The sequence below is a fragment of the Lampetra fluviatilis genome, chromosome 51 (genome assembly GCF_964198595.1).
Source record: "Lampetra fluviatilis chromosome 51, kcLamFluv1.1, whole genome shotgun sequence".
NCBI lineage: Eukaryota > Metazoa > Chordata > Hyperoartia > Petromyzontiformes > Petromyzontidae > Lampetra > Lampetra fluviatilis.
In genome coordinates this window covers 7,912,075-7,937,056 of record NC_136325.1, presented here as the reverse complement: position 1 = coordinate 7,937,056, position 24,982 = coordinate 7,912,075, and the positions used below count along the sequence as shown (strand labels likewise).

The window sequence follows — 24,982 nt, the reverse complement described above, 5'->3', positions numbered from 1 at the left end:
GGTGGGTGAGAGAGTGATTGAGTGTGTGGGTGAGTGCGTTACTGGCTGAGTGAGTGACTGAGTGAGTGTGTGGGTGGGTGAGAGAATGTGTGGGTGAGTGAGTGAGTGACTGGGTGAGTGAGTTACTGAGTGAGGAAGTGAGTAAGTGAATGTGTGGGTGAGTGACTGTGTTGGTGAGTGTGTGGGCGAGTGAGTGTGTGGGTGAGTTGCTGTGTCGGTGAGTGTGTGGGTGATTGGCGGTGTGGGTGAGTGAGTGTGTGGGTGAGTGAGTGGTGAATGAGTGTGTGGGTGAGTGACTGTGTGGGTGAGTGAGTGGGTGAGTGGCGGTGTGGGTGAGTGAATGTGTGGGTGAGTGAGTTTGTGGGTGAGTGAGTGTGTGGATGAGTGAGTGTGTGGGTGAGTATGTGGGTGAGCGACTGTGTGGGTGAGTGTGTGGGTGAGTGACGGTGTGGATGAGTGAGTGTGTGGATGAGTGAGTGTCTGGGTGAGTGAGTATGTGGGTGAGCGACTGTGTGGGTGAGTGTGTGGGTGAGTGTCTGTGTGGGTGAGTGTGTGGATGAGTGAGTGTCTGGGTGAGTGAGTGTGTGGGTGAGCGACTGTGTGGGTGAGTGTGTGGGTGAGTGACGGTGTGGGTGAGTGAGTGTGTGGATGAGTGAGTGTCTGGGTGAGTGAGTATGTGGGTGAGCGACTGTGTGGGTGAGTGTGTGGGTGAGTGAGTGTCTGGGTGAGTGGGTGTGTGGAATTGCTCTCCCCGTGCCCTTATAAATCTCAAAGTTCATCCGACAAAGTCCCATCACAAAGGAGAAACGCAAACAAATGGACACATTTTTTTTGCCGGTATTGAAACGGTTGTACGCCGTTTGGAGCTGAAAACTCTATTTCACCAGAATGTGGGGTGAACCGTGTGGGTTGACACCAAGGGCGTATTTATAATATATATTGGGGGGGGGGGACACACATCCCCCCCAAAATATATTGCTATGAAATAGATTCCTGTTTATATGATTGTGGTTATGGTTGTACTTTATCAATCCCTAATCTCTGCCATTACATACAATGAAACAAGAAAAGGTAAACAAGAAAAAACAGAGCAATGTAATACATACAATACACTATTAGACATTATTGTAAAAAATAAATAAAAAGTCCATCCTATGTTTCAATTTAAAGCTTTCGTGACTGCAGGAATTCATCTTCTTGGTTCTTTCGGTAAAGTCACGTAGAAGGGAAATAATAAAATAATGAAAATAAAACATTATAAAATAATTCTCACGTTTCGGCTACAATGCAAGTAGTCGTCCTCTTCCCAACAGATCTGTTTTTCACCTGAGGACGGCTGCTTGCGTTGTAGCCGAAACGTCGTGAGAATAATTTTATTATGTTTTATTTTTATTTTATTATTATTTCCCTTCTACGTGACTTTACCGAAAGAACTAGGCAGGAAATGTCAGGAAATGAGTTTTCAAATTTAGATTTTTTTTCAGACTCCCTGGAAGATTTGTTCCCCCCCCCAATGTTGACTGCATGGTTACGGCCTTGGTTGACACGGCATGAGAGAGAGAGTGAGTCTTCGTGTGGGCGATGATTGTGGCTTTGACTTCGAAATTCAGAGGAGGCCTGGAAAGTTACCAAATGATGCAAGGGCCCGATGGCTGTTTATGCAAAACGCCTTTCGCAACGGCCTTTCGTAAACGCCCTGCGTGTCTGCGACGATCGGCGCCTGGGGATGCATATCGCCTATCATTGCTGCACTTGCCGGTCCTGGGCCTCCCCTAGGTCGACTCAGCCTCAAACGAGTACCTGGTGCGGTGTGTAAACATCGCCACTGGGGAGACAAAGGCGGTCGGGCGTGGTGCTGGCCACCCACCCCCTCGTGTGCCGTTCCGGCCTTCATGGGTGCTTGCTAACAGCACTTGCCCCTACAGTCTGTTACAGGCTATACGGGGGATCTTTGTCTTTGTTGTATATCAAGGGACGTTTCCTGCCAGTATCAAATTATGATAATAGGTTTTACCCTATTCTCATATGAACAGGAGGTGTTCACATGTGCAATGCGAGCGTAAATGGGCAGGCCGGATGTGACGACCCGCGAGGGAGGAGTCAGGGTCACGTGGGAGAGGGAGGAGTCAGGGTCACGTGGGGGAGAGGTTATAAGAAGGAGACCGGAAGACATCTGGGAGCAGTCGAGGGAGCGAAGAGGGAGGCCACGTTGGGTGGCCGCCGTGCCCTCAGCCTGGAGGCTGATAGGGCTCGCCAGACGGCGCCAGCCAGCGGGGTGCGGAGAGAGCAGAGTGCGCGGGGCGCACAGGGCGTGCGAGGTTGCACGGAGCAGCAGAGTAGCTGCAGAGCTAGCGGAGGACTAGCAGGGGGTGCGAGGTTGCACAGGCAGCAGAGTGGAGCAGCAGTGTAGCTGCAGAGTGGAGCAGCAGGGTATATGCAAAACATGCTCTGATCCTATATGTAAAACATGCTCTGATCCTATATGCAAAACACGCTCCGATCCTATATGCAAAACACGCTCTGATCTTATATGCAAAACATGCTCTGATCCTATATGCAAAACACGCTCTGATCCTATATGCAAAACATGCTCTGATCCTATATGCAAAACATGCTCTGATCCTATATGCAAAACATGCTCTGATCATCATATATATGAGACTTGTGTTGCCTCCGAAATGTCGTGATTTAATTGATTTATTTTCATTTATTATTATTTTATTTCTATTATTTTTTTACCTACGTGACTTTGCCGAAAAAACCTAAGAGTATATATGATGATGCATTGTCTTTGAAACTGATTGGTCCACACCAGAGATAGCTTTTTTAAGTGGCCTCGTCTCAACCGGTGTTAGACCAGACCACGCCAAAATGTGTGCAAAGAAAATGCGGATATTTACCAGAGCATATTTATTTTTTGCATGTTCACCAAAAAATGCATCTGTTTGGTCTTTGAACATCTTAACACCTCCATAATACATTGGGGTTTTTTGGGGGGTTAGATCTCGTAAATATATAAATGTGTCGTTAAACCCGCCACCACACGACACAGCCAATTAGTAAGGTTTGTCACGTAAAACGAACGTGGCCAATTCGTTACTTGTACAGCACTAGTGTATAGTGTATTGTGTATAGTTGTGTAGTGTATAGTGTAGTGTATAGTGTATTGTGTATAGTTGTGTAGTGTATAGTGTACTATACTGCCCCCTCCCTCTCTCCGCCCCCGCCCTATATTTAAGGCCTCGTCACAGAGACGACCTCTCTCTTTGTGCCGATACGTGTTCTCTCTCTGTGTATCTTTATGATGTCTGTCTGCTTATATGTCTGTCTCTAGTTTTCTGGTTAGATTTTTGTTGCTATTTCTTTTATACCTGATGACGATTGCTTGTGTTGCAATCGAAACGTCGTAGTATGCTATTATTTAATTTATTATTTTATCTTTACAACGTGACTTTACCGAAAGAACCAAAGAATAATTCCTGCAGTCGCGAAAGCTCCAAAATTAAGATTGTACTATACTGGTTCAGCACACTGGTGTGTTGGAGAGTTTAGCTTGTTGTGATCACTGGCAAGGCACCGGTTTGTGCTGTACCAGTAACGAATTGGCACGTTCTGTTTACGCGACAAACCTTACTAATTGGCTGTGTCGGGTGGTGGCGGGTTTAACGACACATTTATACCGGTAGGAACCGCCTTGTGTCCGTCCGTCCGTCGTGCATCCAAAAATGGGAGGGGTGGGGCTGGGTGGAGAGGGGAGGGGCTGGGTCGGTGGGGAGGGTGGGGCCGGGTGGGGAGGAGCTGGTCACCCCGTGGTGCCCTTATAAAACTCAACGGTTAACCTACTCACGCCGGCTTGTGCCCGCCCTCACAGTCGGCCATATTTGCGGAATACACCACGCCGCCGTTGACCCTGGCCATTGACCGAGCAACCCAACGTCCCTACCAGCTCCCTCCGCAGGAATGTGTTTTTTTGACGCGATTTAACCCAAAAAAACCTCTTATCAGTTTAGTTCAGTTCATTTATTAGGTATAACCCTGTGAGCCATGTGGCTCTTGACTCGGGCGCAACCGCAACATCTTAAAGTGACTACACGCAACAGAAAAATCCTGGAAAAAACAGCAAAGTATCCCAGAAGAAAAAAAACCCACCGCATTTTCAACGCTGCGTGCAAAATTATAGATTGGTCGCGAAAGCCTACGACGTGTTGAACCATTTTAACACGTGTTTTATTTTCAGAAAGGGTATAAACCTTTACACATGTGTTGTGCGTGTGTCTTTGCGTGTGTGATTGTAGCCGTGGGGGGAAGCGGTGGTGTATCGGTTAGCGCGCTGCGCTGCGAACCCAGCGTCCCGACGTCGATTCCAGTCCTCGAATGAGCACTCGGTGCGGTGCGCAAAGACACTGAGAGAGACAAAGGCGGCCGGGCGTGGTGCTAGGCCGCCCTTCATAGGTGCTACTCGCAAGCAGAACTTGCCCCGCCAGTCTGTTAGAGGCTATACCGGGGGGGGGGGCGGTGGGGAGAGAGTCATTTGCCTTTGTGAGTCTTGGTGTGTTCCAACTTCCTTCCCATAAATCATTTCCCACCCCCACCACACTCCCCCTTCCATCCCACCCGCGCCTTCCCCATTCCCGGGGCCGTGACCTCCCTGCAACGGAGCTGGGAGCCCAATGCGATTTCACGCGGCACGCATTGATCAGCACGTGACACGCATTGATCAGCATGTGACACGCATTGATCAGCATGTGACACGCATTGATCAGCACGTGGCACGCATGATCAGCATGTGACACGCATTGATCAGCACGTGGCACGCATTGATCAGCATGTGACACGCATTGATCAGCATGTGACACGCATTGATCAGCACGTGGCACGCATGATCAGCACGTGGCACGCATTGATCAGCATGTGACACGCATTGATCAGCATGTGACACGCATTGATCAGCACGTGGCACGCATGATCAGCACGTGACACGCATGATCAGCACGTGACACGCATGATCAGCACGTGACACGCATGATCAGCACGTGACACGCATGATCAGCACGTGAGACGCATGATCAGCACGTGACACGCATGATCAGCACATGACACGCATGATCAGCACGTGGCACGCATGATCAGCACGTGACACGCATGATCAGCACGTGGCACGCATGATCAGCACGTGACACGCATGATCAGCACGTGACACGCATGATCAGCACGTGGCACGCATGATCAGCACGTGGCACGCATGATCAGCACGTGACACGCATTGATCAGCACGTGACACGCATGATCAGCACGTGGCACGCATGATCAGCACGTGACACGCATGATCAGCACGTGGCACGCATGATCAGCACGTGGCACGCATGATCAGCACGTGACACGCATGATCAGCACGTGACACGCATGATCAGCACGTGACACGCATGATCAGCACGTGACACGCATGATCAGCACGTGGCACGCATGATCAGCACGTGACACGCATGATCAGCACGTGGCACGCATGATCAGCACGTGGCACGCATGATCAGCACGTGACACGCATGATCAGCACGTGGCACGCATGATCAGCACGTGACACGCATGATCAGCACGTGGCACGCATGATCAGCACGTGGCACGCATGATCAGCACGTGACACGCATGATCAGCACGTGACACGCATGATCAGCACGTGGCACGCATGATCAGCACGTGACACGCATGATCAGCACGTGGCACGCATGATCAGCACGTGGCACGCATGATCAGCACGTGACACGCATGATCAGCACGTGGCACGCATGATCAGCACGTGGCACGCATGATCAGCACGTGACACGCATGATCAGCTCGTGGCACGCATGATCAGCACGTGACACGCATGATCAGCACGTGACACGCATGATCAGCACGTGACACGCATGATCAGCACGTGACACGCATGATCAGCACGTGACACGCATGATCAGCACGTGACACGCATGATCAGCACGTGACACGCATGATCAGCACGTGACACGCATTGAGTAGCACGTGACACGCATTGAGTAGCACGTGACACGCATGATCAGCACGTGACACGCATGATCAGCACGTGACACGCATGATCAGCACGTGACACGCATTGACCAGCACGTGACACGCATGATCAGCACGTGACACGCATGATCAGTACGTGACACGCATGATCAGCACGTGACACGCATGATCAGCACGTGACACGCATTGATCAGCACGTGACACGCATGATCAGCACGTGACACGCATGATCAGCACGTGACACGCATGATCAGTACGTGACACGCATTGAGTAGCACGTGACACGCATGATCAGCACGTGACACGCATGATCAGCACGTGACACGCATGATCAGCACGTGGCACGCATGATCAGCACGTGACACGCATTGAGTAGCACGTGACACGCATGATCAGCACGTGACACGCATGATCAGCACGTGGCACGCATGATCAGCACGTGGCACGCATGATCAGCACGTGACACGCATGATCAGCACGTGACACGCATGATCAGCACGTGACACGCATTGAGTAGCAACGCGGCACGCTCCGTTTCCGCTTGAGGAAGGAAGCGCATCTGGCCATCGTCAGCAGCATCAGCAGCATCAGCAGCATCAGCTGCAGCTGCTGCTGCTGCGCGTGTCGCAACAAGAGTCATTGTCGGTGAGGTTGCTTGAGATTGCTACAGATTGGGGTGAGGCATTCGATTGAGCAGTCGATGAGTCCGTGGCTGATTATGAGATTATAAAAAAAAACAATTCTGCGCACAACGAGTCGAACCTTTCAGCTGATCACGGCTGTGTTAAACGGTAACCGGTAACCGCTTCCACAACCGGTTACCGCTTTTCCCTCCCTATCACCCGCGAACCGGAAATACCATTAACGAATTCGATGAAAGCGCAGCCCCTGCAAGTGCTCGCTTACGATAACTGCTGTTTGACGGGAGGGGCCACCTCCCCTACGGGAGGTGGGTGCTTTGGCCTACTCTTCCATACTGGCTTGGAATAGGTGGGAATAACCACACTTGACCCTACCGCCGCCACACGTGGCATCTGCCCGATCGTAGACACACGCTGTGGTCTGTAACCCCATTATTTTTAAATCCTTTATATTAAGTTCACTTGCTTGCTTGCTTGCGCGCTTACGAACGTGCAAATCTTTCGGTCGTTTTTTAACCCACTTCCCGTGATCCAATCGAGCTGACATTTTGCACACAGACTCGTTGTGCGTGACAATTTATTTTCGTGAAATTTTTTTTTCCAAAATTTTCCACTTTCAGAAAAAAAAAATTCATATTTAATTTGAAATACCAATGTGATAAAAATGAAACTCTTACTCAAGAAAAAACAGAAATGAATAATAAAATAAAACCGATGCCACGCATTTAAAGGATTTATAGTGAAAAACTTTGTTTTTACGGGTTCAGTTTTTGTGATCGGCAACTGCCGCGCCGAGAGAAAGTTCATTGCTGCTGCTGGTGGTAGTGGTGGTAGTGGTGGTGGTGATGCTGACCGCTTGACATCACCACTGGGGGTAGTCAATACGTGACAGACGCGAGTTGCTATCCGTTGCTTGGCATTGGCACGCGTGCGACAAACCGCACGCGTGGAAATGTTTGGTTGTTGGGTTTTAAATTCCGATAAATTGCCGTTGTGCGAACGCGTCCTTGTTTGAGTGCGTCTGTGGTGTGCGGGGGAGCGGTGGTGCAATGGTTAGCGCGCCGCGCTCACAGCCAACACCGGTGACGATTATCTGAACAGGTCCTGAGCCTCCCGTAGGTCGACTCAGCCTCAAAATGAGTACCTGGTGCGGCGTGTAAACATCGTTACTAGGGAAACAAAGGCGGCCGGGAGTGGTGCTGGCCACCGGCCCCCTCGTGTGCCGTTCTGGCCTTCATAGATGCTCGCGAACAGCACTTGCCCCTACAGTCTGTGAAGGCTATACAGGGGATCTTTGTCTTTGTGTTTTTTCTGTGTCCTCGCTTAACAGCACTTGCCCCAACAGGCGACACGGGGGTGGGGGGGGGGGATCTTCCTGCAGTGAACGATGCAAATTCGTAACAGATCACCGTGGCAATTATGATGACGATGATGTTGATGATGACGGATTTCGCAAAGATTTCTACGTCCGCTTGTCACGGCTGATGACGCATGCCCTCTGTGAGTCTTGTAATTATCACCGTGGTGATTACTAATAGGGTTTTTCCCCTTTTTTTTGGCAACAAAACTGACACCTTTTGCAAGGAATAATGCTTACATTAGACACAATACTTGCAGTCAAATGCAAACAAAAAACAATACTCTGATAATTTATGCATTGTCTTTGAAACTGATTGGTCCACACCAGAGACAGCTTTCTTTAGAGCCTAGTCTCATATGGTGTTCGACCAGATGACGCCAGAAAAAAGGGGAAAAACCTTATTAGTATATTTTGGTACTGGCAAAGGAGGTCCCATGATGCAACCGTGGTGATTGTTTTCTTACTGGCAACTATAGATTGAAGGAATCAGAGTGGTGGCGTCTACAACATTACAGCTATATCCTTTTCTCTCTCGGCCTTGTCCAGACCACCGGCTCAACAGAACTGAACCGTCTGTCTGCGGCACCGCACAGACCTCGACGGGAGACAGGTTTGCTTCTAAATTAGACTCGTCAGCGGTGCACAGTCATTGCAATCTTTGCCGCTGCATTGTTCATTGTCGGTGAACCACGTGCATTTGGAGCGAGGAATCCGTACAGTGCGTTGAACTTCTTTCGCACCGTACGCAGCCTACTGTGTTACTCGGAGGTGCGGGTGGGGGGTTTAAGGCAACTAAACACTGGAGGAGGAATCCGATGAGCTATGAAGCTCTTCTTCACAGATGTCCAGTCGGGGCGCGTTAGCGAGTTAGAACAACAACAAAAACACACAATACAAAAACGTCCGATCAGAGAGCAAAGTACAGAAAATTGGTTAGCAAATAACAAAACAAGTATAGAAGTTAAAATTGCATAAGTGCATGTGTAATGTCAACCTACGGTGTGAGTGGACTAGTGGCCACGGGAGGTAATGACAGGAGAGTCAGCCTGCAGTGCGAATGGACTAGTTGCCACGGGAGATAATGACAGGGGAGTCAGCCTGCAGTGCGAATGGACTAGTGGCCATGGGAGGTAATGTCAGGGGAGTCAGCCTGCAGTGCGAATGGACTAGTGGCCACGGGAGGTAATTACAGGGGAGTCAGCCTGCAGTGCGAATGGACTAGTGGCCACGGGAGGTAATGACAGTGGAGTCAGCCTGCAGTGCGAATGGACTAGTGGCCACGGGAGGTAATGTCAGGGGAGTCAGCCTGCAGTGCGAATGGACTAGTGGCCACGGGAAGTAATGTCAGGGGAGTCAGTCTGCAGTGTGAATGGACTTGTGGCCACGGGAGGTAAAGACAGAGGAGTCAGCCTGCAGTGCGAGTGGACTAGTGGCCACGGGAGGTAATGACAGGAGAGTCAGCCTGCAGTGCGAAGGGACTAGTGGTTGCGGGAATGATGGAGAATATGAGCGTTGCCAGGTGGCGGAAGAGGACAGTGGAGTCTGCTGGTAGAGCAAGCGGCCTAGAACCAGCGAGAAGGTTCGGGAATGGGGGTGGCCTCAGACCGTATAAAAGGGAGATGCGCGGGAGATTCGGGGCTGTCAGGGTCTCCTCCTTAAATAAAGAAACCATCTCAAGACAAGTGCGTCGAAGTCGTATTGCACACATGTAGCGTCAGTGCGCCGATTAGGACTAATCGCGGGTGGCAAGACAGCACACAACCGATGTATGTGGGAGTGACCGCAAGAGGGGGAAGAACTGGGCCAAGGGTTCAACGCATGGGTAGAAAAAACCCGATTTTTCCAGCGGCAGGCATCGGGTTTTTTCTTTAATACAATTAAACCCGATTTCGGAGAATTAAAACCTGGTTTAATGAACACGAAACTCTGATCCAGGGCTTAGGCTGCTTCCTCGTCGGTGCTGCTATCGTACTCGGGGCCGTCGGGCACGGGGTTGTCGTAGAATGCGGCGGGCAGGTTGGTCTTGATGAACACGAGCTTAAATTTCGATTTCAAGCTTTCGTGACTGCAGGGATTCATCTTCTTGGTTCTTTCGGTAAAGTCACGTAGAATGGAAATAATAAAATAATAAAAATAAAACATAATAAAATAATATAATTTTTTATAATGTTTTTTTATTTTATTATTAAAATAAAACATAATAAAGTAATATTATATTTTATTATGTTTTATTTATTTTATTTTATTATTTCCATTCTACGAGACTTTATCGAAAGAACCAAGAAGATGAACACGAGGAGCTTCTCCTCCACAATCGTGGGCGCCAGTGAGTTCCTTCGCTTGGAATGGATGAAGCCCATCGGTGAGAAGTTGGCGAAGTGCGCTTCTGCAATTAGAACCAATTAAACCGGATTTCTCCCAATCTCAGATGATCGGGTTTCATATAAAAAGACAATTAATCCCGATTGTAAAAAACCCGACTGTGCCACCCTTGGTTCAACGAGGGGGTCTATCGGCAAGCTCCCAAAACCCGTGAGAGACTTCGCTATATAGTCAACCAGCTGTATAGTCGGACATCGCCATTGTCGCCGTATAATCAGCCAGTTCTATAGTTGACTATAGTCAGTCAGGGATACGAATTAGTGACTGTGTCATTAAAGCCGACGAGAAATAAATGAGAAGCCCTCTGCAGTGCGTGTCTGAAGTCAATACGTTACACATGCATGCCCCAAGTTTGGGGCAAGGATGCAAAACAACAGCTTTAGAATGTCGGTGTGGTTCTCAAGGACAAAAGCGGCCAAACATTCAGCTGTGTTTAACTGGTGGTCTGGACAAGGCTGACAAAGTGTGTGCACGCAATGTTCCCCACCGGTGTGTTGTTGTTGTGGGGAGCGGTGGTGCAGCGGTTAGCGTGCGGCTATAAGAGTCTACACGGAGCACGAGTGGGTGGGTGGCCAGGACCACGCCTGGCCGCCTTTGTCTCCCCAGTGGCGATGTTTACACACCGCACCAGGTACTCGTTTGAGGCTGAGTCGACCTAGGGGAGGCCCAGGACCGGTTCAGATAATCATCACTGGTGTTGGTGGCCGTGAGCAGGAATCGAACTCGGGTCGCCGCGATTGTAGCGCAGCGCGCTAATCGCTGCACTACCGCCCCCCACTAAAACCACTACTGCTACCACTGTCATCACCACCACCGTCACCACCACCGTCACTACCGTCACCACCACCATCACCACCGTCACCGCCACCAACAACAACCGCCATTCACCACTAAGCGGCGGTGATGTCAACATGACGCTCGTGCCAGGCTATGTGCACGTTGAGGCCACGTGAAGTGTCGAAGGCTCGCTGCTGTTACGGGGCAGACCCAGATGCCACAGGTCGACTGACTGAGACGACTGGCTGATGCACCACCTGTGCCCCCTACTGTGCCAACTTGCTGTGCTTTAGCCACCCGGCACTCCGCTCGTTGTTGTGAGCGTCGCTCCTTCACCCTCCGTTGTTGTTGGAGGGCGACTGCCTCCAACTGCCCAGTAGCGTCCTTCACGAGCCTCCTGCACAGAGGCCGATCTTGACACCGAAGATACCAGTCATCGGCAAGTCCACTCAGCTCCACGTCCTCCTGTACCACGTCACTCCATCTCTTCTCTAGCCCGTGCCGCGCCCGTTTAGCCCCCTCAATCCGACCGAACAAAAGCTGTTTAGGCATGCCCAGCCAATGCAACCTTGCCTGCCAGAGGAGCTCACCAATGGGACTTTGTCCAGATCTTTCAAGGATTTGTAAGTTCCTCACACAATCCAGCCTGGTTAAACTCAGGATGGATTGTAGGCAGCCCAGCCTAAATGTTTCTAACCAGGGAAGATGTTCCATTAGGGGGGTCCATGTTTCGCAAGCATAGAGAAGGGAGGGAATGACTGTGGCCGAGAAGACCTGAAACTTCGTGCGGAGCGAGAGACCAGGTAGCCTCCACACAGCGTTACGCAACCGATGAAAAGATAATGGCACTCGACTGATTCGGAGTGAGACCTCTGCTGTCAAACCGGAGCCGTTCATGAGCACACTGCCCAGGTATGGGAAACTCTCCACTCTCTCCACAACTGCCCCATTACCAATTGGGAGTTGTGGGGGTGGAGTGCCCGATGGTACAAAATACCCAGGCAGGTGCTTCGTTTTGGTGGGGTTGATGGTAAGGCCTCACATCATCGTGGCAATCTCAAGGTTGAGCAGCAGCGCCTCCAACTCCTCTGATTGAGCTGCAATTACCAGATCATCGGCATACATAACGTGGTTGAGCAATAGGGAGCCATCCCTTGACCGCACCCGGGCATCGATCAGCCTCCCATTGTATCTGTACCACCACCACCGTCACCACCACCACCACCGTCACCACGTGACCACCACCGTCACCACGTCACCACCGTCACCACGGCAACCGCTGCCCCGCTGTCGAGGTGAGAGAGTGATGGTTTAGCCCCAGGACACAGCGGGGGGGTCTCCCCCTGCGTGACGTGACGTCAGCCGTGCCGGACTGACCCGAGACGTGATTGGTTGGGACTCGGAGTGATGACGCGTTGGTTGGGATTTCCCCAATTACGTCATAGCCACACACGCACAAAGACACATATTGAGATGACCCCGTGTAGCCTCAACAGGCTTTCGGGGCAAGTGCTGTGAGCCAGCAACCTATGAAAGTTGGCACGGCACGTAAGGGGGGGGGGGGTTGGGTAGCCAACACCACGCCCGGCCGCCTTTGTCTCCCCAGTGCCACACCACCATCCCTACGGTGCGAAAGAAGTTCAACATACACACACGTACATACATACCTCCGATGAGCACGGTGGGCGTACGTACGGTGCGAAAGAAGTTCAGCATGCGTGCAGGGTGTGTGAGTAGCGCCTCTAATGGTTGCAGGCTGCCACTGCAGTGGGCAACAATCGCCACTGATTGTGAGAGAGTGACCCAGCCGACGCTGTTAGACTCCTCATCCTCCTCGTCCTCCTCGTCCACCTTGTCCACCTCGTCCACCTCCTCGTCCACCTCCTCCTCCTCGTCCACCTCGTCCACCTCCTCGTCCACCACCTCCTCATCCCTCCGTGCGCGTCACAGCACCCAAACGATCGATGCAGCGGAAAAGGATGAGGTGATGAGGATGAGGTTGTGGGGAGGAAGAGGTGGTTAGGAGGAGGTGGTGAGGAGGAGGTGGTGAGGAGGTGGTGAGGAGGAGGTAGTGAGGAGGAGGTGGTGGTGAGGAGGAGGTGATGAGGAGGTGGTGAGGAGGTTGTGGTGAGGAGGAGGTGGTGAGGAGGTGGTGGTGAGGAGGAGGTGGTGAGGAGGAGGAGGTGGTGAGGAGGAGGTGGTGAGGAGGAGGTGGTGAGGAGATGGTGAGGAGGTGGTGGTGAGGAGTAGGTGGTGAGGAGGAGGAGGTGGTGAAGAGGTGGTGAGGAGGAGGTGGTGAGGAGGTGGTGAAGAGGTGGTGAGGAGGAGGTGGTGAGGAGATGGTGAGGAGGAGGTGGTGAGGAGGAGGTGGTGAGGAGGAGGAGGTGGTGAAGAGGTGGTGAGGAGGAGGTGGTGAGGAGGAGGAGGTGGTGAGGAGGTGGTGAGGAGGAGGTGGTGAGGAGATGGTGAGGAGGTGGTGGTGAGGAGTAGGTGGTGAGGAAGAGGAGGTGGTGAGGAGGTGGTGGTGAGGTGGTTGTGGTGGTGAGGAGGTGGTGAGGAGGTGGTGAGGAGGAGGAGGTGGTGAGGAGGTGGTGAGGAGGTGGTGAGGAGGAGGTGGTGAGGAAGAGGTGGTGAGGAGGTGGTGAGGAGGAGGTGGTGAGGAGGAGGTGGTGAGGAGGTGGTGAGGAGGAGGTGGTGAGGAGGAGGTGGTGAGGAGGAGGTGGTGAGGAGGAGGTGGTGAGGAGATGGTGAGGAGGTGGTGGTGGTGGTGGTGAGGAGGAGGTGGTGAGGAGATGGTGAGGAGGTGGTGGTGAGGAGGAGGTGGTGAGGAGGAGGTGGTGAGGAGGAGGTGGTGAGGAGGAGGAGGTGGTGAGGAGATGGTGAGGAGGTGGTGGTGAGGAGGTGGTGAGGAGGTGATGAGGAGGAGGTGGTGAGGAGGAGGTGGTGAGGAGGAGGTGAGGAGGTTGTGGTGGTGAGGAGGTGGTGAGGAGGTGGTGAGGAGGTGGTGAGGAGGAGGTGGTGAGGAGGAGGTGGTGAGGAGGTGGTGAGGAGGAGGAGGTGGTGAGGAGGTGGTGGTGAGGAGGTGGTGGTGAGGAGGAGGAGGTGGTGAGGAGGAGGTGGTGAGGAGGAGGTGGTGAGGAGGAGGTGGTGAGGAGGAGGTGGTGAGGAGGAGGTGGGGAGGAGGAGGTGGTTAGGAGGTGGTGGTGAGGAGGAGGGGGTGAGGAGGAGGTGGTGAGGAGGTGGTGGTGAGGAGGAGGTGGTGAGGAGGAGGTGGTGAGGAGGTGGTGAGGAGGAGGTGGTGAGGAGGAGGTGGTGAGGAGGAGGTGGTGAGGAGGAGGTGGTGAGGAGGAGGTGGTGAGGAGGTGGTGGTGAGGAGGTGGTGGTGAGGAGAAGGTGGTGAGGAGGTGGTGAGGAGGAAGTGGTGAGGAGGAAGTGGTGAGGAGGTGAGGAGGAGGTGGTGAGGAGGAGGTGGTGAGGGTGAGGAGGCGAGCAGCAGCAGCAGCAGCAGGAGGAGGAGTTACTCGCATCTCGATGCGCCCCACGCCCTTCCTGGTCCGCCCATTGCCCCTTGCGCTTAAAAACTCCGCATCACGACGTCTGCCGCTCAGTCGACACCTCGGGACCGCCAGCAGCTACAACAGCAACAACAGCTACAGCAACAACAGCAGCAGCAGCAGCACCAGCAGCTACAGCAGCTACAACAACAGCAACAACAACAACAGCAGCAGCTACAGGACGACCAGCAGCAGAAGGAGCAGCAATGGCATCGCTCCCACCAGCTCCAGAAGTAAGACGCCAAACTGCAGATCTACCCGCGTACCAACCCACCTACCCACCCACGTACCTACCTACCCACCCGCCTACCCACCCACCCACCCACGTACCCACTCACCTACCCGCCTACCCACCCGCGTAGCTACCCACAATACAATTCTAAAACTCTAGTCGAAAGTCTCCATGAGTGGTGGCTGCTCTAAGTATGTGCTGAGTCCACAGACACATGTCAGCCCCCCCCCTCGCCTCGCCCCCGGGTCCTGTGGCATATATATAACATATATATAACATATGCCACAGGACCCGCCGAAGCATCTGAGAAGTCTAAAGAGGCCAGCGAAGGGTGTTCTGACTTTGCCATAACGGGGGTCTGCCCACAGGAGCCATTGCTCGGGGCTTGTATAAGACCATTAGCGGGTCTTCTTGGTTCTTTCGGTAAAGTCGTCACGTAGAAGGGAAATAATAAAATAAAAATAAAATAATAACATAATTCTCACGACGTTTCGGCCACAACGCAAGCAGCCGTCCTCAGGGGAAAAACAGGTCTGTCGGGAAGACAGGCCTGTTTTTCACCAGTTTTTCACCTGAGGACGGCTGCTTGCGTTGTGCGAATTATTTTATTATGTTTTATTATTTTATTGTTTCCCTTCTACGTGACTTTACCGAAAGAACCAAGAAGATGAATCCCTGCAGTCACGAAAGCTTTAAATCGAAATTAGCGGGTCTGTTCAGCGTATCCATCATCATCATCGTCATCATCATTCACATGCTGGATGGAGGAATACCCCGGCCTCCTGTCAAAGGCATCGTGGATGAGACACGGAGGTAGAGCAGCAAGTAGGACGAAGTCCACATGCAGAGCGGTTGTTATGGCAACTCCCGTGCCACGGTACTCGGTCGCCTGTCGCCGTGGAGACGGAGAACGACGAAGATGTCTCGTAACGCAATCCCCGCCAGCACTGCGTGCCAGCTACGATACCAACTGTGTGACCACCGTGTGCACCTACCTGCCTTGCCTATCACCTACTCACCTGCCTCAACTACTCAGCTGCTTTGTCAGCTACTCAACCGACTTGTCAGCTTCTCGCCTGACTTGTCAACCACTCGCCTGACTTTTCAACTACTCGCCTGACTTGTCAGCCACTCACCTGACTTGTCAGCTTCTCGCCTGCCTTGTCACCCACTCACCTGACTCACCTGACTTGATTGTCAGGCATGCTGGTGTTGTTACTCTCTCCCTGTTCAGCAGAGAGAGAGAGTGTGGTGTGGTGTGATTTGAATGTTAGCGAGAAACGTCAAATCAAGGCCGGCACGTCACACCAAAGGGTGGGTGACCCAGCACCACCCCCGGCCGCCTTTGTCTCCCCAGTGGCGCTCTCGATTTAAACACCGCAACAAGTACTCGCTTTGAGGCTGAGTCGACCTAGGGGGAGGCAAATTGTCGCCGGAATTGACACTGGGGGTCCGAGCCGGCTGATCGGTGGCGCAGCGCGCTAACCACGGCGCCACCGCTCCCCCGCACTCTTTGAATATCGACCACCGTGACAGCGGCAGCATCGCCCCCTGCCGCTCAAACTTGGCAGCACCCTCCTGGAGTCTTGTGCCACACGCACCACGAGCTGAGCTCCTCCCCATCATGAGCCGTGGTCGCTTCACTGCTGGATGAATGCCTCCCCCCCCACCTCCCCCTCCTCCCCCCTCCATCCCTCCCTCCCCTCCTCCCTCCCGTCTCTCCGTCTCCCTGGTGGTGGTGGACGTCCTCCCCCTCCCCCGCGTCCTTCCCTCGACTGCCGCTCCGTGCTGAGTCTCGACCATCGGCCACCGCCGTCCCCCTCTGGGCGTGACGCCTCCTGCCCAAGCCCCACCACTCACTCCGCTTCGCAGTCTGCACGACGCCTCCTCCTCCTCTACCCCCCAGCGTGTGATCATCACCACCATGGTCTATCCACTGCTGGGTGGAGATCGATGTGGTGATGATGGTGATGATGTCTCTACCCCGCGTGTGATCATCACCACCATGGTCTATCTACTGCTGGATGGAGATCGATGTGGTGATAATGATGGTGGTGTCTCTACCCCGCGTGTGATCATCACCACCATGGTCTATCTACTGCTGAGCGGAGATCGATGTGGTGATGATGGTGGTGATGTCTCTACCCCGCGTGTGATCATCACCACCATGGTCTATCTACTGCTGGATGGAGATCGATGTGGTGATGATGGTGGTGATGTCTCTACCCCGCGTGTGATCATCACCACCATGGTCTATCTACTGCTGGATGGAGATCGATGTGGTGATAATGATGGTGGTGTCTCTACCCCGCGTGTGATCATCACCACCATGGTCTATCTACTGCTGGATGGAGATCGATGTGGTGATGATGATGGTGATGTCTCTACCCCGCGTGTGATCATCACCACCATGGTCTATCCACTGCTGGATGGAGATCGATGTGGTGATGATGGTGGTGATGTCTCTACCCCGCGTGTGATCATCACCACCATGGTCTATCCACTGCTGGATGGAGATCGATGTGGTGATGATGGTGATGATGTCTCTACCCCGCGTGTGTGTCCTCTCGATCGCGTGCTCACCCCTCTCTGTCTCTCTCTCCCTCGGTGGAACTCCCAGCGTGCCCATCTCTTTGTGATTTCGCAATAACCGCGATGACGACATCGTTCGAAGCGGACGACGTGATTGGTCCTCGCGACGCCTCCGTAGCGTCGCTGGCCGTGGCTGACCTCCTGACCTCTCGCGTTGACCCCCCCCCTCCCTCCAGGGCTTCCCCTCCACGGTGGTGGTGGAAGTCAAAGTTCAGAGGTCGGGCGGAGTTCACACGTACATCGTGACGGAGGTGGCCTTCCTCAATCACCCACGCGGCCTCATCAGGTGAGAGGAGTGGGGGGGGGTAGGGCTTGGGGGAGAGGGGGGGCTCAGGTGAGAGGGGGGGGGGCTCAGGTGAGAGGGGGGGCTCAGGTGAGGGGGGGCTGAGGTGGGGGGGGCTCAGGTGAGGGGGGGGCTGAGGTGAGGGGGGTCTCAGGTGAGGGGGGGTCTCAGGTGAGGGGGGGGCTCAGGTGAGGGGGGTCTCAGGTGAGGGGGGGGGTCTCAGGTGAGGGGGGGAGCTCAGGTGAGGGGGGGGGGTTCAGGTGAGAGGGGGGCTGAAGGGGGGGGGCTCAGGTGAGAGGGGGGAGCTCAGGTGAGGGGGGAGCTCAGGTGAGGGGGGGGGGGTTCAGGTGAGAGGGGGGCTGAGGGGGGGGGGGCTCAGGTGAGAGGGGGGCGTGGTGCTGCCTGCCTGGGGCCACTTCTGCTCCGTGCGTAGCCCACCGTGCTCGTCGGCAGTGCGGGGGAAGGGCAACAACACGTGATGCTGCTGATGCTGCTGATGCTGCTGATGATGCTGCTGATGCTGCTGATGCTGCTGATGCTGCTGATGCTGCTGATGCTGCTGATGCTGCTGATGCTGCTGATGATCATGATGATCATGATGATCATGCTGATGATCATGCTGATGATCATGCTGATGATCATGCTGATGATCATGCTGATGATCATGCTGATGATCATGCTGATGATCATGCTGATGATCATGCTGATGATCATGCTGATGATCATGCTGATGATCATGCTGATGATCATGCTGATGATCATGCTGATGATCATGCTGATGATCATGCTGATGATGATGCTCATGACGCGACTGATAATGCTGCAGATGACGATGCTGATAATGCTGCTGCTGATCATGCTGATGATGATGCTGATGATGATCATGCTGTTGATGCTGCTGCTGACGATGCTGCTGATGCTGCTGATGATGATCACGCTGCTGATGCTGCTGCTGCTGCTGTGTTCCCCTGACACAGGAAGGGGGACCTCATCCTGGAGGTGAACGGAGTCCCCCTGCAGCACGTGACCCCCTCTGAGCTGGGACTTGCCGTGAGCTCCAGCACCATGCTCACCATGGTGAGGACGTGCGGGGGGGGGGGGGGCGAGCGAGTTGGGGGGGGGGGGGAGCGAGTTGAGGGGGGCGAGCGAGTGGGGGGGGGGGGGCGAGCGAGTGGGGGGGGGGCGAGCGAGTTGGGGGGGGGGGGCGAGCGAGTTGGGGGGGGGGGGGCGAGCGAGTTGGGGGGGGGGGGCGAGCGAGTTGGGGGGGGCGAGCGAGTGGGGGGGGGGGCGAGCGAGTTGAGGGGGGGGGGGCGAGCGAGTTGAGGGGGGGGGGGCGAGCGAGTTGGGGGGGGGGCGAGCGAGTTGGGGGGGGGGGGCGAGCGAGTTGGGGGGGGGCGAGCGAGTTGGGGGGGGGGGCGAGCGAGTTGGGGGGGGGGGCGAGCGAGTTGGGGGGGGGGGCGAGCGAGTTGGGGGGGGGCGAGCGAGTTGGGGGTGGGCGAGCGAGCGAGTTGGGGGGGGCGAGCGAGTTGGGGGGGGGGGGCGAGCGAGTTGGGGGGGGGGGGCGAGCGAGTTGGGGGGGGGGGCGAGCGAGTGGGGGGGGGGGGGGCGAGCGGGGGGGGGGCGAGTGAGTTGGGGGGGGGGGGCGAACGAGTGGGGGGGGGGGGCGTGGGGGGGGGGAGATGCTGCAGGCGGCAAGGTGGCTTTCCCAGTGGATGGTAGAGTTGGTGGGTGAAGTGAGTGGATGGGTGGGTGGATGAATGGGTGAGTGGGTTGGTGGATGGATGAATGGGTGGGTGGATGGATGAATGGGTGGATTGGTGAATGGGTGAATGGGTGGATTGGTGAATGGGTGGATTGGTGAATGGGTGGATTGGTGAATGGGTGGATTGGTGAATGGGTGGATTAATGGGTGGGTGGGTGAATGGGTGGATGGATGGGTGGATGGATTAATGGGTGGATGGCTGAATGGGCGGGAGCGGTGAGCGGTATATGAGTGGGTGGGTGGATGAATGGTTGGATGGTTGGATGGTTGGATGAATAAATAAATGGGTGGGCGAATGAATGGTTGGGTAAATTGTGTGGCCATGGCCGGCTTGTGGCGGTGGGGAGGGGGATGGGGGTGTGACCGTGGAAAAGCGTAGCAGGGGCGTTGTGGCTCAGGATTTCTGGTAAACACATGCACTCGTGAGGAATGTAACACACAAAACCCGATGGTTTAGTGTGTGGGCCGGGGTGGAGGGGGTGGGGGTGACGCTTTGGGCAGGGAGACCACAACAACAATAGCAGCAGCAGCAGCAAACAGGCAGCGCTCTCGCGAGATATCGTACTTTTCCCAGCGTCACTGCTCCATTTCCCCGCACATCTTCTTTGCTTTCCCGGCCTGGAGAGAGCTTCAGGTTCGGCGCGACGGGGAGGGAGGTGGAGGAGGTGGGGGGGGGAGGGAGGTGGAGGGGGTGGGGGAGGTGGAGGGGGTGGGGGGAGGTGGAGGAGGTGGGGGAGGGAGGTGGAGGAGGTGGGGGGGGGAGGGAGGTGGAGGGGGTGGGGGGGGGGAGGGAGGTGGAGGGGGTGGGGGGGGGGAGGTGGAGGGGGTGGGGGGAGGTGGAGGAGGTGGGGGAGGGAGGTGGAGGGGGTGGGGGGGGGTGGAGGGGGGGGGTGGTGGGGGGGAGGGAGGAGGAGGGGGTGGGGGGGAGGGAGGTGGAGGAGGAGGTGGGGAGGGATGTGGATTCGGGAAAATCCCGCCAGCGTCCTCATCAGCATGTGAATTGGTTGGGACTTGAATAGAGACTTCCGGTGGAGGGGGGTCTGACAACAGAGGCGTGTTGTCTTTGCATATGGCCTTAAAAGGCAATATCCGAATGTTTAATCATAGTGGAGGAATCCGATAAGCTATGGATAATCTTTTTCACAGATGTCCAGCAGATTCGCAGATGTGCAGGAGTCAATGTCCCCTTCCCGTGTGATGCTCTGAAGAAGGGCCATTGCTCGAAACGTTGGCTAGCATGTCTATGTATAATTTGAAAGCCGCGCACACCGTTGACGTGGTTGGCTGTGATTGTGCACAGCAGCAGCGTCACCACGTGGTGTCATTACGAGAGTTCTCATCGCGTTATCAGCATCGCCACCACCACCATCATCGCCATCATCATTGCCATCATCATCGCCATCATCATTACCATAATCACCATCATCATCACCATAATCACCATCATCGCCATCATCATTGCCATCATCATCGCCATCATCATTACCATAATCACCATCATCATCGCCATCATCATTACCATAATCGCCATCAGCACCATCATCGCCATCATCATTGCCATCATCATCGCCATCATCATTACCATAATCACCATCATCATCGCCATCATCATTACCATAATCGCCATCATCATTACCATAATCGCCATCAGCACCATCATCGCCATCATCATTGCCATCATCATCGCCATCATCATTACCATAATCACCATCATCATCATCGCCATCATCATTACCATAATCGCCATCAGCACCATCATCACCATCATCGGCACCATCATCGGCACCATCATCATCACCACCAGTACCATCATCATCACTATCATCATTTCCATCATTGCATCACCATCATCATCATTACCATCAGCACCATCATCATCGCCATCATCATTACCATCAGCACCAGCATTACCATCATCAGCACCATCATTACCATCATCATTGCCATCATCAGCACCATCATTACCATCATCATTGCCATCATCAGCACCATCATTACCATCATCATCGCCATCATCAGCACCATCATTACCATCATCATCGCCATCATCATTACCATCAGCACCATCATTACCATCATCATCGCCATCATCAGCACCATCATTACCATCATCATCGCCATCATCAGCACCATCATTACCATCATCATCGCCATCAGCACCATCATCACCACCACCAGTACCATCTCCATCTCGATACTGGGCTCTGCGTGTGTGTAGGGGTGGAATTTCCCTGTCTCTCCACCCCCCACTCCTGACCCACCACCACCCCCCACAGCAGCTCTTTGCCCAGAGAGCGCGCAGGCTGTCACATCTCAGCGCTCTCCACTCCCTCCGTGCTTTCTCTCCGCCCTCTCTCTCTCTCACCAAACACGGCCATCACCTCTCCGCCCTCTCGCCAAACTCTCCTCACTCCCTGCCTTCGACTTGCGCAGTCTGTCTCTCTCTCTCTGTCTCACTCGCTCGCTCTCCCCCGTCTCCTCTGTCTCCTCTCTTTTTTTCTTTTTTACGATCAGAGGAAACAAGAAGATGCTCGGTGTAATTGGCACTTTGCTTCGTTCATCATTTCGTAATTTTTTTTTAAATAATAACTTTGCTTTATGTAAACGCTCACTCTCTCGCTCGCTCTCTCTCTCACTCAATCTCTCGGTCAATTCTCGCTCACTCTCTCGCTCACTCTCTCGCTCACTCTCTCGCTCTCTCTCTCGCTCAATCTCTCGCTCAATTCTCGCTCGCTCTCTCGCTCTCTCGCTCGCTCGCTCTCGCTCGCTCGCTCGCTCGACCGCTCGCTCGCCCGTTCGTTCTCTCTCTCGCTCACTCTCTCGCTCACTCGCTCGCTCACTCTCTCGCTCACTCTTTCGTTCACTCTCTCGCTCTCTCTCTCGCTCAATCTCTCGCTCAATTCTCGCTCGCCCGCTCGCTCGCCCGTTCGTTCTCTCTCTCGCTCACTCTCTCGCTCACTCGCTCGCTCGCGCCCTCTCTCGCTCTCTCTCGTTCTGCACGCAGCCCTTCTCGCAGTTACTCATTGCCCTCTCATCGCTCTCTCTCTCTCTCTCTCTCCGGTTTCCAGGACATCCATCGCGAGGAGAGCGACCAGAGCCCACGCAGCCCCAGACCCCGCAGCCCCCGGAGACCCACCACCTCCCAGGGAGGGGCTCCGGCCGCCGTGGTCCCCTTCCCGGCCGTCGATCTGAGTCGCGAGGCAGTGATGCGATGCAGCGGCTGGGAGACCGAGTGCCTTCCCCTGCACCTGAGCCTCACGGAGCGGCAGGATGACGCCCAGGTGAGCGGGGGGGGGGGGAGCGCTCATCGGGTGGGTGAGTGTGGTGTGTGTGGGGGGGGGGGGTGGTCAGGATGAGCTCGCTTGATGAGGGGCAGAGGTCCGTAGGTTTGAAGTTTCATTGATTAGGTGTAGCCCTGTGAGCCATGCGGCTCTTGAGTCGGGTGCAACCGCAACAAACTAAATATGAACAGAGAAACATCTTGAAGCGATAAAAGGCGAAATAAACACCCTGGATACACCAGGTGAGGGGTGCCTGGCTGGGTGAGGTCGTGGTGGTGAGCTGAAGATGTCACTGGGTGAGAGGGAGGGGTCAGGGGGTGGGGGGAATGGAATTTGCATAAAGTTCCCGTGTCCTGTGGCTGACGATGTCCTCACATACAGAGGATGCCAGAGCTTGGGTAATGTTAGTACTGCTGCGTGGCTGCTGCTATCTTCCCGCTCGTCTGCGGTTCATTCTCGTAGCGCCTCCCTATGGTGGTGATGAGATGTTAACGACCTCGCCTGGCATGCAGGAGGTCGTGAGTTCGATCCCGACACTGACCCCTGCTGTGTATTTGGAGTTTGCGTATCTCTCTGTCTCATCATCATCACGGTGGCTAGGAGATGTTAACTACCTCGCCTGGTCTACAAGAGGTCGTGGGTTCGATCCCGACCCTGACGCCTGCTGCTGCTGTATATTTGGAGTTTGCGTCTCTTTCTCTCTCTCTCCCCGTGGTCGTGTGGATTTTTCTCCCGGGTCCTCCGGTTTTGTTCCCTCCACATTTATAATTAATGTCTTTGTAATTGCTACACATTTTCACGTCATTTTGAGTAGACCCTTAGTTGGGCTATCATTTGTGGCCAGGTCGTTCAGTGGGCCTTACCTAAGATAAAGAAAACATAGTTTAGTTTAATAGTTTAGAGTCATCCTTTCTCTGAGTCGTCCTCTCTCTCTCTTTCTCTGAGTCGTCCTCTCTCTCTCTTTCTCTGAGTCGTCCTCTCTCTCTCTTTCTCTGAGTCGTCCTCTCTCTCTCTTTCTCTGAGTCGTCCTCTCTCTCTCTTTCTCTGAGTCGTCCTCTCTCTCTCTTTCTCTGAGTCGTCCTCTCTCTCTCTTTCTCTGAGTCGTCCTCTCTCTCTCTCTCTCCGAGTCGTCGTCCCCCCCCCCCCTCCTCTCTCTCTGAGTCGTCGTCCCCCCCCCCCTCTCTCTCTGAGTCGTCCTCCCCCCTCTCTCTCTCTCTCACAGTCATCCTACCCCCCTCTCTCTCTCTCTCTCTCTCCGAGTCGTCCTTACTCTCTCTCTACACAAGAAGCGGACAACCCCGCGGAACTGCCACCAGTCCAGAACAGTTTCCGACCCGCAACCGATTTTCCACTGCTCCATCTACCCCCTCCTCCTCCTCCCGTCCCTCCCCTCCGTAGCCCGGCAACGAAACGTGCGCGAAGCCGGGCCACGCCACGGTCGAGGGCTTGGACGACGGCGACGGCGAGCGCGGCTGGGAGGAGCTGCTGGAGGAGGCGCTGGCGCGGAACGGCGAGGGCACCCTGGCGCTCGTCTTCCGTCGGCCCGACTTCATGGTGATGAAGATGCGTGGCCCCGAGGAGGCCTGCGGAGCCTGCGGGAGGCTCGACTGCAGCACGGAGCACGTGCAGGCGCGCCGCACCGCGCTCAGCTTCGCCGCCGGTACGTGGGGGTGGTGGGGTTGAGAGGGTGGGGAGGGGGGTGAGTGGAGATGCTGAGAGATATGTGGAGGTGTGCGGAGATGGATGAGTGGGGATTGAAGAGCAACACGGAGACATGGGTGAGATGGGTAGTGGGTCATGTCACGTGCACCTTGATAGCCATACACACACACACAGTGACGCGTACACACACGCACTCACGTACACACATAAACAACAACAACAACAAAGAAAGATTCCTTTCCCCCCCCCGTCTAGCCTTAACAGACTGTTGGGGCAAGTGCTGTTAGCGAGCGCCTATGAAGGCCAGAACGGCACACGAGGGGGTGGATGGCCAGCACCACGCCCGGCCGCCTTTGTCTCCCCAGTGGCGATGTTTACACACCGCACCAGGTACTCATTTGAGGCTGAGTCGACCTAGGGGAGGCCCAGGACCGG

The 24,982-nt window shown here is 54.5% G+C and overlaps 1 protein-coding gene across 2 annotated transcripts in view; it reads left to right on the top strand.

Moving 5' to 3' along the window:
* The first annotated feature begins 14,825 nt into the window (after positions 1-14,825).
* LOC144948894 (uncharacterized) overlaps positions 14,826-24,982 on the top strand; it is a 33,838-nt gene continuing 23,681 nt past the window's right edge. Inside the window, exons 1-5 of one of the 2 annotated variants that reach the window (XM_078878602.1) lie at positions 14,826-14,968; positions 17,736-17,845; positions 18,820-18,919; positions 22,673-22,885; positions 24,284-24,545. In XM_078878602.1, the coding sequence (XP_078734728.1) occupies positions 14,942-14,968; positions 17,736-17,845; positions 18,820-18,919; positions 22,673-22,885; positions 24,284-24,545 (712 nt within the window). In that variant the 5' untranslated portion in view covers positions 14,826-14,941. Of the gene's footprint in view, positions 14,969-17,735; positions 17,846-18,819; positions 18,920-21,938; positions 22,141-22,672; positions 22,886-24,283; positions 24,546-24,982 lie in introns of those variants that run through there. The other variant, XM_078878603.1, reaches the window with a different exon arrangement.